Source organism: Scyliorhinus torazame, chromosome 12 (assembly GCF_047496885.1).
Source record: "Scyliorhinus torazame isolate Kashiwa2021f chromosome 12, sScyTor2.1, whole genome shotgun sequence".
NCBI classification, from domain to species: Eukaryota; Metazoa; Chordata; class Chondrichthyes; order Carcharhiniformes; family Scyliorhinidae; genus Scyliorhinus; species Scyliorhinus torazame.
Genome location: NC_092718.1, coordinates 44,252,029 through 44,268,681, shown reverse-complemented (window position 1 = coordinate 44,268,681; position 16,653 = coordinate 44,252,029). Strand labels below are relative to the sequence as shown.

Genomic DNA, 16,653 nt, shown 5'->3' with positions numbered 1-16,653 from the left:
CCTGCACTTTCTATACTCCTTGAAGGCATCCATTGTTTACACCCCCCTGAATCTGCCGTAAGCCTTCCCAATTTCCTTATCCAATTCTGTATTTACCTTGACATTGTTCTCTGAACATTTTGGCACCTCCCTTTACCTTTAGAGGAACATGATGGCTTTGTACTCTCTCAATTTCCTTTTTGAATGACTCCCACTGCCCTGATGTAGATTTTCCCATATACAGCTGCTCCCAATCCATTTTTGGCCAGATCCTGTCTTATCCTATTAAAATCGGCCTTCCCCCAATTCATAACCTTTATTTACGGTACATCTTTGTCCTTTTATATAACTATCTTAAATTTTACTGAGTTATGGTCACGATCACAGAAATGCTCCCCCACTAACCCCTCTACCCCCTCACCCCCTCCCCGGCTTCATTCCCTAAAACTATGTCAATTACTTTCCTTATCTTTCATTTTTGTGAGCACTTCAGGAGATTTGATAACTTTTTTAACACATTATGCAATGACAGACTGGAGAATGTTTTTACAATGTAATGCAATTAATATTTTTCATTTTCCAGAAAAATTTAATACATATGTAACTCTGAAAGTTCAAAATTTGAGAAGCACTACGATGAACAGACGAGGAAATGAACCTTGCTGGGAACAAGATTTCATGTTGTAAGTAAAACATATTTTGTTGCTAATGCACCTGACGCAGTGGTATTTCCACTGGCCCAGTGGTCTAAAGACCCAAGGTTCAAATCCTGCCATGGTAGATGGTGAAATTTGAATTCAGTTTTAAAAAAAAGTCGAATGATGACCATGAAACCATTGCCGATTGTCATAGAAACCCGTCTTCCCTGTCATAATAATAAAAGAAAATCTGTCATCCTTACTTGACTCCAGATCCACGGCAATGTGGTTGACTCTAAAATGCCTTCTGAAATGGAGAGCCGTTACGGAAGGGCAGCAATGCTCACGCCCTGTAAAAGAATTTAAAAAACTTATTGTATCAGTATACGGCACATAGATAGTTATACCACTGGTGGGAATGTATGAACCTGGTTGGCAAGAGTGAAGTGAAGACCGAAGATCGCCGCCTTCTTGCCATCTCCACAGTAAGTCCTGGTATATTCGAATACCAGCCCCTTCCCACTTCACCTCATTCCTTTGTTTCACCTAACTCAGGACCTTCTCCTGAACGTTGTATTTATTAAAAACAAATTATGACCACCATTGGCGGCTCATTTGTCTTCGGCTTGGACCTGAGCGACCGATGAGCCCTATCCAGCTCATACCAGGAGGGTTCTCCCCCCCCTCCCCCAACAACTCCGCCAACATCTTCGCGAAGTACTCAGTCGGCCTCGGGCCCTCCACCCCCTCAGACAAGCCCACAATTCTTAAATTCTACCACCTCGACCTGTACTCCAGGTCCTCCACCTTGGCTCGGAGTCCTTTGTTGGCCCCACCACCCTCTGCAGCTCTTCACCCATCGAGGTGAACTGGTCCCTGTGCTGCGACAGAGCTTTCTCCACCCACTTCAACTTCTCTCCTTGCTCCCGTACCTCGGCTGACATCTTCATTCAACACCGTCATTGCCTCCTCCACTCGTTCCTTCATTGCAGCCATCATTTACTTTTGCATCACACCATGTGCTAGGCAAACTGCCTCTCAAATTTTCCAGCCATCACCTCGGTCAGAATCTCCACTGTGAAGGGCGCGGCCCCACCCACCGATCCAGCATCCACCATCTGTCCTGCTGCCGGGCTGACCCATTCACTCAAGGCGAACATTCGCTCGCCCCCTTCTTCCCAGTGGTTTTTTTCTGAATCTTCGACATTCCCCACCTTCCTTATGCCTTCCTGAACTAGCTTGTTCAACAACTGCCCTTGAAACAGGGCATTAAACTCCAAATACCAGAACCTTGAGCAGGAGCTACCCAACGTGTGACTTCCATCCACATGTCGCCACCGGAACTCCACTCCTGGATAATCTTATCCTCTGTGACACTATCGTACATGGGAATTAGATTGGAACTAGACTTGTGAGTTAGATTGCCTTCTCAGCATTTTGGCCTACACTCGAGTTGACTTGAAAGTGTCGGCAAACTGCAGCATTGGGGTATTAAATTATGCAATTTATTTCCAGCAGGTTTTTATAAATGTTGGACAGCAGAGCGCTGGATGGGAGATTGTCAAATGTAAATTTTAAAAGCACAGAGAGGTTAAAATTTCCATAACATTTCTCCCAATCCTCCGTGGTAACTTCAGTGGATTCTGTGAAATCTTGGAAAAATAGCTATGTTGACTTCTTGGTAATTGCATGATGATTTCATTGTTTATTTCATGGTGTCCTTGGATTTCACCTCTGGAACTATTGATATTTTAACTGTTCAACCAACTGCCATCAGTGGGTGTTAGTTGAGGGAATTATAATTGAACCATGCAATTGAACAACAAACTGGCTTGCAGGTAATTGGGAAGGCAAATGGAATGTTGCTCTTTATTTCAAAGAGAATGGAGGAGAAAAACAAAGTCTTGCTCATACAGTGAATGCTGAAAATGTCATATCCTTTGGTAACAGAATATTGGGTGGAATTCTCCGACCCCCTGCCGGGCCGGAGAATCGCCGGCGGGGGGCGGCATGAATCCCGCCCCGCCACCGGCTGCCGAATTCTCCGACGCCGGTTTTTTGGCGGGGCCAGGAATCGCGCCGCGCCAGTCGGGGGCCGTTGATAGTGGCCTCCCCGGCGATTCTCCACTCCGCGATGGGCCGAGCAGCCGCCCGTTTTCGGCCAGTCCCGCCGGCGTAAATTACACAAGGTCCATACCGGTGGGACCTGGCTCTGAGGGTGGCCTGCGGAGTCCTCGGGGGGGGGGGGGGGCGTGGGGATCTGGCCCCCGGGGGAGGCCCCCACGGTAGCCTGGCCCATGATCAGGGCCCACCGATCTGCGGGCAGGCCTGTGCCGTGGGGGCACTCTTTCCCTCCGCGCTGGCCGCTGTAAGGCTCCGCCATGGCTGGCGTGGAGAAGAAACTCCCCTGCGCATGCGCAGGAACCACGCCAGCGGTTCTGGGAACACGCTGCCGCTCCTGCGCACGGGCCAACACGCGCCGGCCGGCGGAGGCCCTTCGGCGTCAGTTGGCGTGGCGTCAATCACTCCAGTGCCGGCCTAGCCCCCAAAGGTGTGGAGGATTCCGCACCATCCGGGCGGCCCGCGCCGGAGTGGTTCACGCCACTCTTTGGCGCCGGTACTGCCCGCCCGCCGGATTCCGGAGAATCCCGCCCATTGTCTCCAGGTATGATATTTAGACAGGGGGTTCGATGTGAATACATGAGCCACATGCACTCAGAGCTACTTTGTCTGAATATTATTCAAAATTCAGGAAGAACTGCAGAATCTGCAGATGTGTTCCTGTCTTATTCACATCATTAACTTGAAGAAAAAACATGGACTGACTGTGGTAGTAGAGGTATTACGGTACCTGATAGGCTGGAGCACCATTTGTGGAAACTGTATGCTGTATTGGTTAAGTTTTATGGTAGCTCCGCCCTGCTAGGCGGGGTATAAGAGCCCGTGCCGCCCCAGCAGCCTTCATTCTGTACCTGAGCTGCTGGGGGAAACATCTAGCTTATTAAAGCCTTCAGTTGGACTACAACCTCGTTTTAGTGGTCATTGATCGTGCATCACTGACATTATGCGGGATCAGAGGTGAGGCTACAGAACTGGCTCGGTCAAGAAGGCAAAGGGTAGCAGTAGAAGGGTGTTTTTCTGAATGGAATGTTGTGACTAGTGGTGTTCCACAGGTATCTGTGCTGAGGCCTCTGTTTTTTGTGGTATACATAAACGATTGAGAGGTTGTAGCTGGTCTGATTAGTCAGTTCGCGGATGACACCAAGGTTGGTGGAGTGGCAGATTATGTTCAGGATTGTTAGAGGATACAGCAGGCATAGATAGGTTGGTGACTTGGGCAGAGAAATGTAAATGGAGTTCATTCCAGACAAATATGAGGTAATGCATTTTGGTAGGTCTAACATAGAGGGGAATTATACCGTAAATGGAAAACTCTTGACTTCCGGTGACGGCGGGGACTTCCGGTGACGGTGGGCGGGAGGCAGCCGCACACTGGAGGGCTCCCGCTCGGGAATAGAAGTTTTGGGGCTTTAACGCCCGGTCCCAGGGGCAACGGAGGCTGAAAAAGCTGTACGAAGGCTCAGGGAGGAGAAATGTCCAAGCTTGGGAAAAAAACGACCGTGAAAAAGGGGGTTAATGAAAGTCCGCCGGTGAGTGGAAAAGTCAGCTCAGGAACTGGAAGGAAAGCGGAGGCTGGAGCACCAGGGGAGGCCGTATCATTCACAGCAGAAGAAATGACCAAAGTGATGGTTGTGGAACTTGAAAAACAGTTCGCAAAGCACATGGAAGCGGTGAAGAGGAGATGAGGCGGTATTGAAAGTGCTGGTGGAGCAGGCGATTGCCCCGGTGAGGGCGGCGGTATCAAGCGCAGCGGCGGAGGTGCGGGAGCAAGGTGAGACACTGAAGGAAGTGGAAGAGGTATTATCCCAGCACAGTGATCAACTCACCTCGATGGGGAAGGAGTTGCGGAAGGTGACAGAAACCAACAAGGGTCTGCGAGCCAAAATGGAAGACCTGGAAAATAGATCCAGGCGGCAGAATCTGAGGATCGTGGGTCTGCCCGAAGAGGTGGAAGACCCGAGGCCGACGGAGTATTTTGCCACGATGTTGGTGGAGCTATTGGGGGAGGGAGACGATCCTTCTTGATGCGAACTGGATCGGGCTCATTGGGCGTGGAGCCTATACCAAAGGCGAGTGAGCCGCCAAGAGTAGTAACTGTGTGTTTCCGTAGGTACAGCATGAAGGAGAAGGTCCTGTGTTGGGCAAAGCAGAAGCAGGTGGTGCAGTGGGCTGGAGCTGGTATACAAATGTACCAGTACTTTACGGTGGAGCTGGCGAGGAGGCGGGCTGCCTTCAGCCGGGTGAAGAAGGCACTGTACATCAGCAAGGTGCAGTGCGGCATAGTATATCCAGCTAAGTTGAGGGTGACCCACAAATTCTGGGACGGCTGAAGCGGCGGAGGAGTTTGCGAAGGCGGAAGGACTGTGACAGAATTGAGAAATGGGACTGAGAGCGGGTCGTGTACCGATGTAGCCTCATGTAAATTTATTTTTTCACTGCGTGTTGGTGTATGTACTAAATGAGTCGACGCTGTACATTTGGACAAGGGAAGAGTTGGATCTTTCATTTGCAATGATGGTTCTTTGGGGCTTGGGTGTGTATGCTGGGGTTGTGTGCTAAAGGGGATTTCTTGGTTTTCCTGGGGCCGGGCAAGGGGGAAGGAGACCCGGGTGAGGGCCTCCACGCTGGCCGGTTTAAGCTGGCCCGTGAACGGGAGTGAGGTGGGGGAGGGGCGGCGGTCATCGGAGCCTGGTAGAACAGGTTTCGGTGAGTCTAGCTGGGGTGAAAAGTCGGGGGAAGGAACCGAGATTGGGGGAGGAGTTTACAAGAGGAAGTGGAGGGGAGGAGTCTGGGTGGGGGTGTGGGGGGGGGGTGTCTACAATTCATGGGTGCCATTCACAGTACTCTTTCGGGGATTGGATGGCACTGAATATTAGGGGGGGATTGGGGGTGGACTATATGTATCAACGGTGACCAGGGGCGATTCCTGATTCCTTTTTTCCTTTTTTCTTCCTTGGGAGGTTTAGTTTTATTTGATGCTTATATTGTCGGGTGGGCCGTTATTTGGGGGGTGGTGGGAGGATGGGCTCGTTGTTGTTGGTTGGGGGATTGACATTGTATTCGTTAACGTTTACTGTTTGTTGGTGGGGTGTAAATTCTGAAGAAAATGGAGAATAAAAATATTTTTCAAAAAAAAAAACGACTTTGCAAGAGCAAAAGGTTATTCAAAATCTACATTTTTATGGACATGCTGTAAATCTTAAACAATTGACAACATGCTTTCAAGGCTCCAATAAAGTCAATTTTACAAAAGAAAATGGAAAACTCTTAGGAATATAGAAAGTCAGAGAGATCTGGGCGTGCGGGTCTACAGATCTTTGAAAGTGTCAACATAAGAGGTCAAGGTCGTCAAGAACTCAAAGAGAAAATGCTGAAAAATTTCAGCAGGCCTGGCAGCATCTGTAGGGAGAGAAAAGAGCTAACGTTTCGAGTCCAGATGGCCCTTTGTCAAAGCTTTGGTTTCAGCCAGCATCTGCAGTAATTTGCTTTAATAAGGTAGTCAAGAAAGAATACGGAATGCTTGCCTTCATTGGACGGGACATCGAGTATAAAAAATGGCAAGTCATGCTGCAGTTGTGTAGAACCTTGGTAAGGCTGCACTTGGAATATTGCGCACAATTCTGGTCACCACACTACCAGAAGAATGTGGAGGCTTTGGAGAGGGTGCAGAGGAGGTTTTCCAGGATGTTTCCTGTCTGGAGGGTGTTAGCTATGTGGAGAGGTTGCAGCGACTCGGACTGTTTTCATTAGAATGACGGAGGCTGAGGGGGTGACCTGATAGAGGTCTACAAGATTATGAGGGGCATGGATAGAGTGGATAGGCAGGCACTCTTTCCCAGGGTGGAGGGGTCAGTCACCAGGGGGAATAGGTTTAAGGTCCATGGGGCAAAGTTTAGAAGAGATGTGCGAGGCAGGTTTTTTACACCGAGGGTGGTGAGTGCCTGGAACGTGTTGCCAGGGGAGGTTGTGGAAGCAGATACATTAACGACGTTCAAAAGGCACCTTGACAAATACATGGATAGGATGGGTACAGAGGGAAGTGCTGAGAGTTTTGGCCAAGGTCAGTATCATGACAGGTACCGGTTAGGAGGGCCAAAGGGCCTGTTCCTGTACTGTATTGTTCTTTGTTCTTATGATGATGTATGTTAAATGACTGCTGTGTATGTTAAATACACGGCCAAACAGGACATTAAAGATATGACGTGGCCACTTTCATGCATATTGGTTACCTGTTTAATATGCAATCTTCTCAAAATCAGCTTTGGGTCACTCAGTGACAAAATTAATATGAACAAGCCTTGATTTTGACTTGAATGGCTTAGGTGTCTTATACAACTGTTACAACCCCCTGTGTTAGTATGGGGTCAATTTCAGCCCCACTTGACCCGGAGTCGCAACACAATTGAAATTAATAAGTAATTCTTAGAAAAACAGCGAAGGCTTGACCCTTGGTTGCCCAACAACTGCAGTCACCAGGTTTGTAAAAGTTAAACACAATTAATTTTATTATTAACAAGAACTATGATTTAATATGCAGCAAATACAACAGGTTAACTATTACCTAATTCCTAAATCCCCACTTAAACTTGCCCCACCCTTATATACACACACAAGACAAACACAGAGGGGAAAAGAGGGGTGTTAAAATAAAAATGTAAGTAAAACGGTAAGAGTCTTTGTTTCTGATGGTTGTTTTAGCACACCTTTCTTCAACGTAGACTTTTAGTTTGAGGTTTTCACTGGAGATTCATGCAAATTCTGTAGACAGCTGTGCAGCTTTTCTGGAAAAATCATGAGGGAGAGGGAGAGCAGCTTATTTCCTCTGAACATCCAGCACTCCAACTGTTCTTCCCCTGGCTCTCTGGAAATCTTCCCACTCAGGCAGGATCCAATCACCACCTGTTGCCAGGCAGATTACGGCCTTTGGGCCATATCATTGGCCACCAGCCAACCAATCGAATTGAGTCCCACCGAGATGAGTTCTGCTGCCTGAAAGCTAGCACAGTGTTCTCTTTCGTAACTTCTGAATTCCTCACTGCCCCTGCTTGAATTAAAGATATATGCCCATTCAGCCTCCGTGAGTCAAAATGATGACAGCAAAAATAAAGAAAGGGGAAATAAAGGGAATCAACAGGAAGGGCCCGTTCACACATCTTATTTTATTAACAATAGTAAAATTAAGCAAGAACTAACATCTTAAAGGAATGTGGAACTTAGGAGCAGGGGTAGGTCATTAGCCCTAGGTGTGCTCCATCGTTCAATATGTTCACGGTTGTTATCTCTGGTCCACATTCCTGTCAGCTCCACTTTCCTGTTTGCTCCCATAGCCCGTGATTCCCTTGTCGAACAGAAATCTACCTAACGCGGTGGCCTTGAATAAATTTAAAGAAGTAGCCTCCACTATCTTCTGGGGGAGAGGATTCCACACTCTAATGAGCATCCGAAAGAAAAACATTCTCCTCTTCTCTGTCTCAAACCCCCAAGTTCTAGTTTCACCCACAAGAGGTAACTTGCTCCCGGCATCCACCCAATCCCGTCACCTCAAGATCTTCTACGTTTTAATAAGATCAACTCTCATTATTCTAATCTCCAGTGGGTATTAGCCTGACCTGTTCAGCCTTTCTTCATAAAATAAGCCCTTCATCCTGGGAATAAGTGGAGTGAGAATTCTCTGAACTGCCTCTAAAGCAATTATATATTTCTTTCAAATAAGGAGACCAAAACTGTACACAATACTACAGATGAGATCTCACAGTACAGCTGCAGTAAAACTTCCCAATTTTATATTCCATTTCTCTTGCAATAAATGCCCATATTCCATTTGCCTTCCCAATCACTTGCTATACATGTGTACTAACCTTATGTGCCGTATTATTAGGCTGGAAAAGGACGAAGTAAGAATTTGGTCAAAATTCTTAATTGATCACCGGCTGATTTTTCAGGTCACACACTACTTGCAGAGATAGATAGATATCAAGGGACTTTATTACAAGTTTCAAGGGAGTTGATTAGTTCAGTTGGCTGGACGGCTGGTTCGTGATGTGGGGCGACGTCAACTGCATGTGTTCAATTCCCATACCGGCTGAGGTTATTCATGAAGGCCCCGCCTTCTCAGCCTTGCCTCTTGCCTGAGGTGTGGTGACCCTCAGCTTTCAAAGGTGAGAGCAGCCTGTGGTCCTCTGGGATTGTGGCCACATATACACTTTACAAGTTTCAGGTCTGCCGCAGACATCCTTTTTTGATCTAGTGTGCCGATCATTTCTGTAAGCATTTTTGCCCAACTAACACTTATGCTAAGGAGGCTTCTCCAGAATAGAATGCAGATTGGCACTATACCCAGTTCCTTCAAATGGTTACAATTAGTCTAACGCACAAAATTATGCCAAAAAATGCATCTATCCTGACAATATCCTTCCTCATCTGAGATTCTAAAGTGCTGGCTGAAACCTTTGCCCCCTGATTGATTGTTAGTTTTTTCTGGCCCAGTAAACTGAGCCAAAACAGGCTTCATGTCAGTCAACCCCTGTACTAAATATTAAATGATCACATCATTTTATCCATCACTGTAACAACACATTGCACACGATGCTGGGCCTCAATACAGAAAACCCTTCTCTCTTTCATTATTTGATGTTTTGAAAAGTAGCTAAGTTCAACAGGATATTGATGGATGATTAGGCGATCTGATAATTAGACTGTTAATTATATAATCTATTTACGTTATTTACATTTTCCTAAATGCAAACCTTCTTGGTAATAGATATGCAAAAATCTCCCTTCATTACTTTTTTCCAGTCTGATCGGGGAAATTTCAGATTAATTTTGTCTGTCTCTGTTCAAGAGACTTTCCAGAATTATTAACACTCAGGTATTTGTCAAGTACGTTCCTCTCATCAAAAGGCAACTGACCAATCAATGAAGAATAATTGCAAATGTGACCTGCATTATATGCACTCAATTTAAGAAAAACTGTGTTTCTCTTTACAGTGAAATAAATGATTTAAGGAAGGGTCTTGTTGTTGAAGTATGGGACAAAGGCTTGATATGGGACACGCTCCTGGGCACTGTATGGATTCCACTCAAAAAAATTGAACACGCAACTGAGGTAAGTTTTATTTTAACCTAACTGAGGAACGACTAGTTTTTATATTTTGAGGTAGTAGTTCAAGTCCTATTCCTATTCCTGCTCTTAATTTGTATGTTCCAATGCCCAGGACTTGAGTACAAAAAAACAATCAAGACTGATTCTCCAAAGCAGTATTGAGGGAGCGCTGCACTGTCTGAGGTGCTGTTTTTGTCTTCCCCACCGGATAGACCCATGGTAGTATTTTGAAGAAGTGTAAGGGAGTTATCCCTTGTGTCCTGGTTAACATTTAGCCAATTATAAACATCACAAGCACAGATTATCTGATCATTACTGTATTGCTATCTATGGGGGCCAATAACTGGGCCGTGAAAGTCTGACTCGCTGAAAGTTGCCGGTCAATCAGAGGCTGGCAATTCTTCATTGTACCCACTTTGACACCGTCCGCCTGATTAAATGTCCCCCCCGTCACCAAATTCACCATCGGGGAGGGCATTAAATTCTTCCCTTTATTTGTAATCAAAGTTGGAATATTCCACATATTTGACATACACAAGACAAATCAAACAAGCCACACACACAACATGCAGGGCAGACTCAGTAAACTTTTCACATATCTTGGGATCTTTCTTTGTGTTGGAAGAATTTTCCCATATTTTTTCAATGTCAGGCTGAGACTGAAACCCGGAGTGTAGCTCTCCAGCTGCACAGCTGAGTTTTAGTCCAGATCTTGAGCCGCTCTGAAAAATAAATTCTAGGTGACGTGGTTTACGACATCCCTGTGACGGAATGGGACTTGATCGATCCACAGAGATCGGGAGCCCTTTAAAAAGAGGCCCTCCAATCAGCACAGGAAATGATTTTGGGGAAGTAGGAATTGTCAGAACAGTCTATTAGGGCTACATTTTGCCATTTTGTCACACTTTTTCACTAAAATGAGCAATTCCAAGAATTTTGTCTCTGTTTTTAGCATTTTCTCTAATTTATCCAAGTATCTCTATTAAATTTGTGATATACCATCCTTTAACCTCCAGTGTAATAATCTCTATGATTTCTACAGCTACCTTTACATACAGTATAATGAAAATGAATAATCCTTTTTATTTCATTTATTCTTCCAGAAATGAACTGGCAAGTATTTTATTGAATAAGATTATGTCTAGTTCTTAAGGTTTTTCATAAACTACCCTAGTTTCATTCTGAAATTGCATTATTTACTGAAATATGCTTATAACATTGGACCATCTAATTAGCTTAATATGAATGTAGCCTGATGTCTGGTCTGATTTTAACTTTGTGTAAGTGGATGGATTTCCAATGAATTATCTCTCCCCTTGGGTGGAAAATTGTGGAGACGATGGTGGTCTTGCCTATTGGCTGGAGAGCCAGTGATAGACCCGAGTTGTCTCCTTTGAAAAAGCCCACCGAGCCACGAGCCAATCCGGCAGTGGCAGGACTTACCGTGGAACCAGAACCCCAGAGGAGGAGGTTCGGTCTACTGAGAGCTTTCAGCCAATCAGAGCTGGCAGCTCTTTTGCTCAGCAACAGCATGGGTGAGTCAGTGGCTGCTGAAGGGAAAACATCCCATGGGGGGGGGTCCAGATAGGTAATGGCGGGGCGGGGTTTCGCTGGTTTTATGAGGGGGTGGAGCTCGCGGGGTATGGGTTACAAGGGCAAAGGTGTGGCTTTTCCAGGGTCCCTTTCCAATGCCAAGTCCATTGATTCAGCACCAGTGGCTTTGAAGGAGGGACCCCCCCTCCCCAGGGAGACGACAAGCAGCCCACACAGCTTGTAGTGCACGTTGCACAATGACAGGCCCGCTCTTGGTTGGGTTGATATCAGCAGTGCTGGGATCAGGTCCAGAAGTGGTCATTTAATTGCCAACTTAAGTGCCTTAATTGGTGGCAGGGCAGAAAGAGCTACCTGCCCTGGGCTACTTGGGGTAGTGACGGGAGGGTGACGGGGTGCCCACCAACCACCTGATTAAATGCCCTCCCTGCCTCTAAACATGCCATTAGGGAGGGAGCGGAAGATTCCTCGCCTTGTGTCGACCATTATATCTGTTGATAGAACTCTTACCTCAGAGCAAGAAAATTTATGGGTTCGTACCCGACTTCAGTAAAAATCAAGGTGTAACTTGTATGCGGTCCTGTCAACAATGCTATCTTTAAGATGTGACATTAACCAGACACTTCATATGCCCACTCATATGGGTGTTAAAGATTCCACTGCACCATTTCAAAGAAGAAGAGGGAAGTTATCCCTGGTGTCCTGGTAAATATTTATACCTTAATCAGCATCATGAAAACAGATTATTAGGGGTATTATCTCATTGTTGTTTGTGGGTGCTTTTTGTCCGCAAATTGGCGGCCATGTTTCTTACATTTTGTGTGATGAATGTAGAAATTGTTGCACATTATATTTTACATTCTGTTGCAGTAATGTTATTATAACCCCTGGTTTGAGCCACATACAGGCAGTGTGTCTACTGGAGCTTTAATTAAGATGTCGTAAAGGTGTGAGGTAATCATTCATTATAACCACTTACTTGGGTTACAGATAAAGGGCGAATGGATTACTCTTTATAGTTTTGATAGTTCCCTGGAGTACAGATAATTTGAGGGATTGTATTAAGTGTGAACTAAGCAGGTCATGTGACATCTTAATGTGATACAGATGATGTAATTATTGGGAGGAGCCAGGTCTGTTTTGCAGTCTGAACATAGAACATACAGTGCAGAAGGAGGCCTTTCGGCCCATCGAGTCTGCACTGATCTGTTGTGTTATGCTGCTTCGGATAACACAGGCTGCTACTTATCATAGTTATCATAGAATTTACAGTGCAGAAGGAGGCCATTCGGCCCATCGAGTCTGCACCGGCTCTTGGAAAGAGCACCCTACCCAAGGTCCACACCTCCACCTTATCCCCATAACCCAGTAACCCCACCTAATCCCCATAACTCAGTAACCCCACACAACACTAAGGGCAATTTTGGACACTAAGGGCAATTTAGCATGGCCAATCCACTTAACCTGCACATCTTTGGACTGTGGGAGGAAACCGGAGCACCTGGAGGAAACCCACGCACACACGGGGAGAATGTGCAGACTCCGCACAGACAGTGACCCAAGCTGGGAATCGAACCTGGGACCCTGGAGCTGTGAAGCAATTGTGCTGTTCACAATGCTACCGCGCTGCCCCTTTTTTTTTAGATGTATATACATGTGAATGTGTCTGTCTAATGTGACTGACTGAGGAATACAGAACAGAACAAACAAAACAAATGCTCGTAAGTCCAGTCTCTGAGGCTTGCGTCTGATCCTCATCGACCGCCGGAGAGGAGGTGGAGGGGATGACGGTGTCTTGACAGGCGAGTGGGAGGCACGACTGGTGGCTCATGGTTCGACATGTCTGGAGGTGGCAATTCGACATGTGGAAATGGAGGGGAAAGTGGTTGTGGGAAAGCAACTTTTCGCAGTGCCCTTCGATTCCTTCACACAATGGAGCCATCAGCTATACGTATGACATAGGATCTGGGCGCGGCCTGTCGAACAACGACAGCCGTAGCAGACCACCCACCATCCGGTATCTTGATCCTGACCATGTCTGCCGGGGATAGCACGTCCAGATTGGTGGCATGTGCGTCATAGCCCTGCCTCTGGCTGTCGCGAAGCTGCTGCATCTTCTGCAGCACCAGGAGGTGATCAAGGCTGGGCAGGTGTATGGTGGAAGCATCGTCCGCAGGTCCCTGTTCATCAGCAGTTGAGCTGGCGACATGCCAGTGGACAAGGGAGTCGCCCGGTATGCAAGTAGTGCAAGGTGTATGTCGGAAGCGGAGTCCGAGGCCTTGTGGATGAGCTGCTTAACAATGTGCACCCTTTTTCAACTTTGCCATTGGACTGCGGATAGTGCAGACTGGAGGTGACATGCCTGAAATTGTAGCTCTTGGCAAATGTGGACCATTCTCGACTGTGGAAGCACGGGCCATTGTCGCTCATGACGGTGTTCGGGATGTCATGCCGTGAGAATGTCTCTTTACACGCTTTGATGAGATCCGTGAGGTGAGGTCTGGCAGCTTCAGCACCTCAGGATAGTTCGAAAAGTAATCGATGATTAAGATATAGTCGCGACCATTCGCGTGGAATAGGTCAATGCCAACCTTGGACCATGGAGAGGTCTCTTGGTCATGTGGTTGGAGCGTCTCCTTGCTCTGCGCTGGTTGGAACCTCTGATAGGTTTTGCAGTTCAGGACCATGTCCGTGATGTCCTGGTTGATGCCGGGCCAGTAGACAGCTTGCCGGGCACTGCGTCTGCACGTTTCTACGCCCAGGTGTCCCTCGTGAATCTGCTGCAGCACCAGGCTCTGGAGACTATGACTATCCTGTCCAGCTTGAGCAGGATGCCGTCGATCAGCATCAGTTCGTCCTTGACGTTGTAGAATTGAGAATGGCCCCAGCCATTGCTGAGGTTGTGGATGACTCACTGCAACAGGGGGTCTTTGGCCGTCTCTTCTCGGATGAGAACGATCTTCTCATCTGTTGCTGGGAGAGTGCTTGCACACAGTTGTACCTGCAATTCAATGTGCTGAATGATCTCCAGTGGTTTACTGGGTGAGTTGACGAAGCGGGACAATGCATCGGCGATGATGAGCTCCTTGCCAGGTATGTACACCACATTGAAATCATACCTCCGGAGTTTGAGCAGAATTCTCTGCAAACGAGATGTCATGTCGTTCAGGTCCTTTTGGAAGATGTGGACCAGAGGCCTATGATCCGTCTCAACAGTAAATGTTGGCAAGCCATAGACATAATCATGACATTTGAGGATGCCGGTGAGAAGACCTAAACACTCCTTCTCAATCTGCGCATATCTAGTCTCAGTGGGTGTCATTGCCCGTGAAGCATATGCTACTGGTACCCAGGATGACTTGTCGTCTCTTTGAAGCAACATCGCCCCAATGCCATCCTGACTCGCATTTGTGGATATCTTGGTCTCTCGGTCTGGGTCAAAGAATGCAAGGACGGGTGCAGTGGTGAGCTTGGCTTTCAGCTCCAGCCACTCTGTTCGGTGCTCCGCCTTCCACTCAAAGGCGGTTGATTTTTTTCACCAGGTTGCGTAGGGCCATGGTATGTGTGGCCAAATTCGGGATGAACTTGCCAAGGATATTGACCATCCCCAGGAAGCACAGTACTGCCTTCTTGTCCTCGGGACTTTCATTGCCTCGATGGCTTTAATTTTGTCTGTGTCCGGACGCACACCGTGTTGCGAAATCTGACTGCCCAGGAACTTTAGCGTGGATGTCCCAAAACAGCACTTGCACCTGTTTAGCTTGAGGCCATGCTCATGTATGCGTCAGAATACTTTCTTGAGTCGTGACACATGTTCCTCTGGGGTTGTGGACCAGATTATGATATTGTCAATGTAGACATGAACCCCTTCTATTCCCTCCATCATCTGTTCCATGATGCGATGGAAAATCTCTGATGCTGAGATGATGCCAAATAGCATTCGGTTGTAGCAGAATCTGCCAAAAGGTGTGTTGAAGGTGCAGAGCCTTCTGCTGGATTCTTCAAGTTGGATTTGCCAAAATCCTTGGGATGCGTCCAATTTTGTGAAGAAGCGCGCGTGTGCCATCTCCCTCGTGATTTCTTCCCTCTTCGGGATGGGGTAATGTTCCCGCATAATGCTTTTGTTTAGATCCTTGGGGTCAATGCAGATGTGTAGGTCCCCTGAAAACTTCTTTACGCATATCATCGAGCTGACCCAGTCGGTTGGTTCAATGACCTTGGAGATTATGTCTTTTTGTTGTAGACTCGTGAGCTCTGCCTCCAGGCGCTCTCTCAGTGGAGCAGGGACACGTCGAGGTGCATGGACGACTGGCTTGGCATCAGGCCGCAGTAGAATCTTGTACTCGTATGGCAGCGTGCCCATCCCGCTAAATACACCTGGGTATTGGGTTAGGATGTTGTCGATGCTGGTCTGAAGATTTGAATGGGACGGCGTTGTGATGTAGACCCGTTGAATGAGGTTCAGTTGCTTGCAGACGTGCGCACCTAGCAGGGACGCTCTGTCTGGTTTAACAATCTCGAAGCGTAAGCTTGCTTGTGTGTGTCGGCTGGACACATGCAGATGACAGGACCCCAGTGCCTTGATTGCGTTTCCATTGTAGTCCAGGAGTTTTGCAGGCAGCTGGAAGGATTGTGGGGGGCTTCTTGATTCTCTTGAAGTCCACCTGCAAAATCAGGTTGGCGGAGGCACCTGTATCCAGTTTGAACTGGATGGGGCAGTGGTTGACCTTCATCACTGCATGCCATTCATCCTCGGAATCCATGGCCAGGATTGATTGGACTCGTGATGTGTCCGGTGTGGCATATTCGCACTTTGTAATGATGCCCACTCGGTAAGTGTTGTCCAGATATTCATTGTCTGGATCCGTCGCACTGCCTGGATCAGAGTCATGCATTCGGTATTGCACACTTCTGATGCGCCGCAGTCGGAATTGGGAGCGCTGGCTCCTGACTGGTGGTGCAGATCTGCACAGGGCTGCATAGTTTGGTTTCCCACAGTTTAAACAGCGTTTGCCTCTTGCAGGGTAGTTTTTAAAAAAATGGGCATTGCCGCAGTTTGCACATGTCGCGTCATGACACTCAGTGCGTCGTTGCACATGCACGGTGCGGTTCTCGGATGTCTGCACCTGCGCAGTGCAGTTTTTGGCCGCTTTGTGTTCCCGATCGCATTGCGCATGAATCGGGCCCCGGCAAGAGTGCGCAAAATGGCCGCTTTCGTCAATGTGGAGGCGCTGCATTCAGGAGATGGCCTGAACAGTCTCC

General features: G+C 47.3%; 1 protein-coding gene across 4 annotated transcripts in view; it reads left to right on the top strand.

Annotated features, from left to right (window-relative positions):
* LOC140387540 (protein unc-13 homolog C-like) overlaps nt 1–16,653 on the top strand; it is a 972,441-nt gene that overhangs the window by 91,735 nt on the left and 864,053 nt on the right. For all 4 annotated transcript variants that reach the window (XM_072470780.1, XM_072470778.1, XM_072470777.1 and 1 more), the window contains 2 exons: nt 563–662; nt 9,726–9,843. In XM_072470780.1, coding sequence (XP_072326881.1) covers nt 563–662; nt 9,726–9,843 — 218 coding nt within the window. The remainder of the gene's footprint in view (nt 1–562; nt 663–9,725; nt 9,844–16,653) is intronic.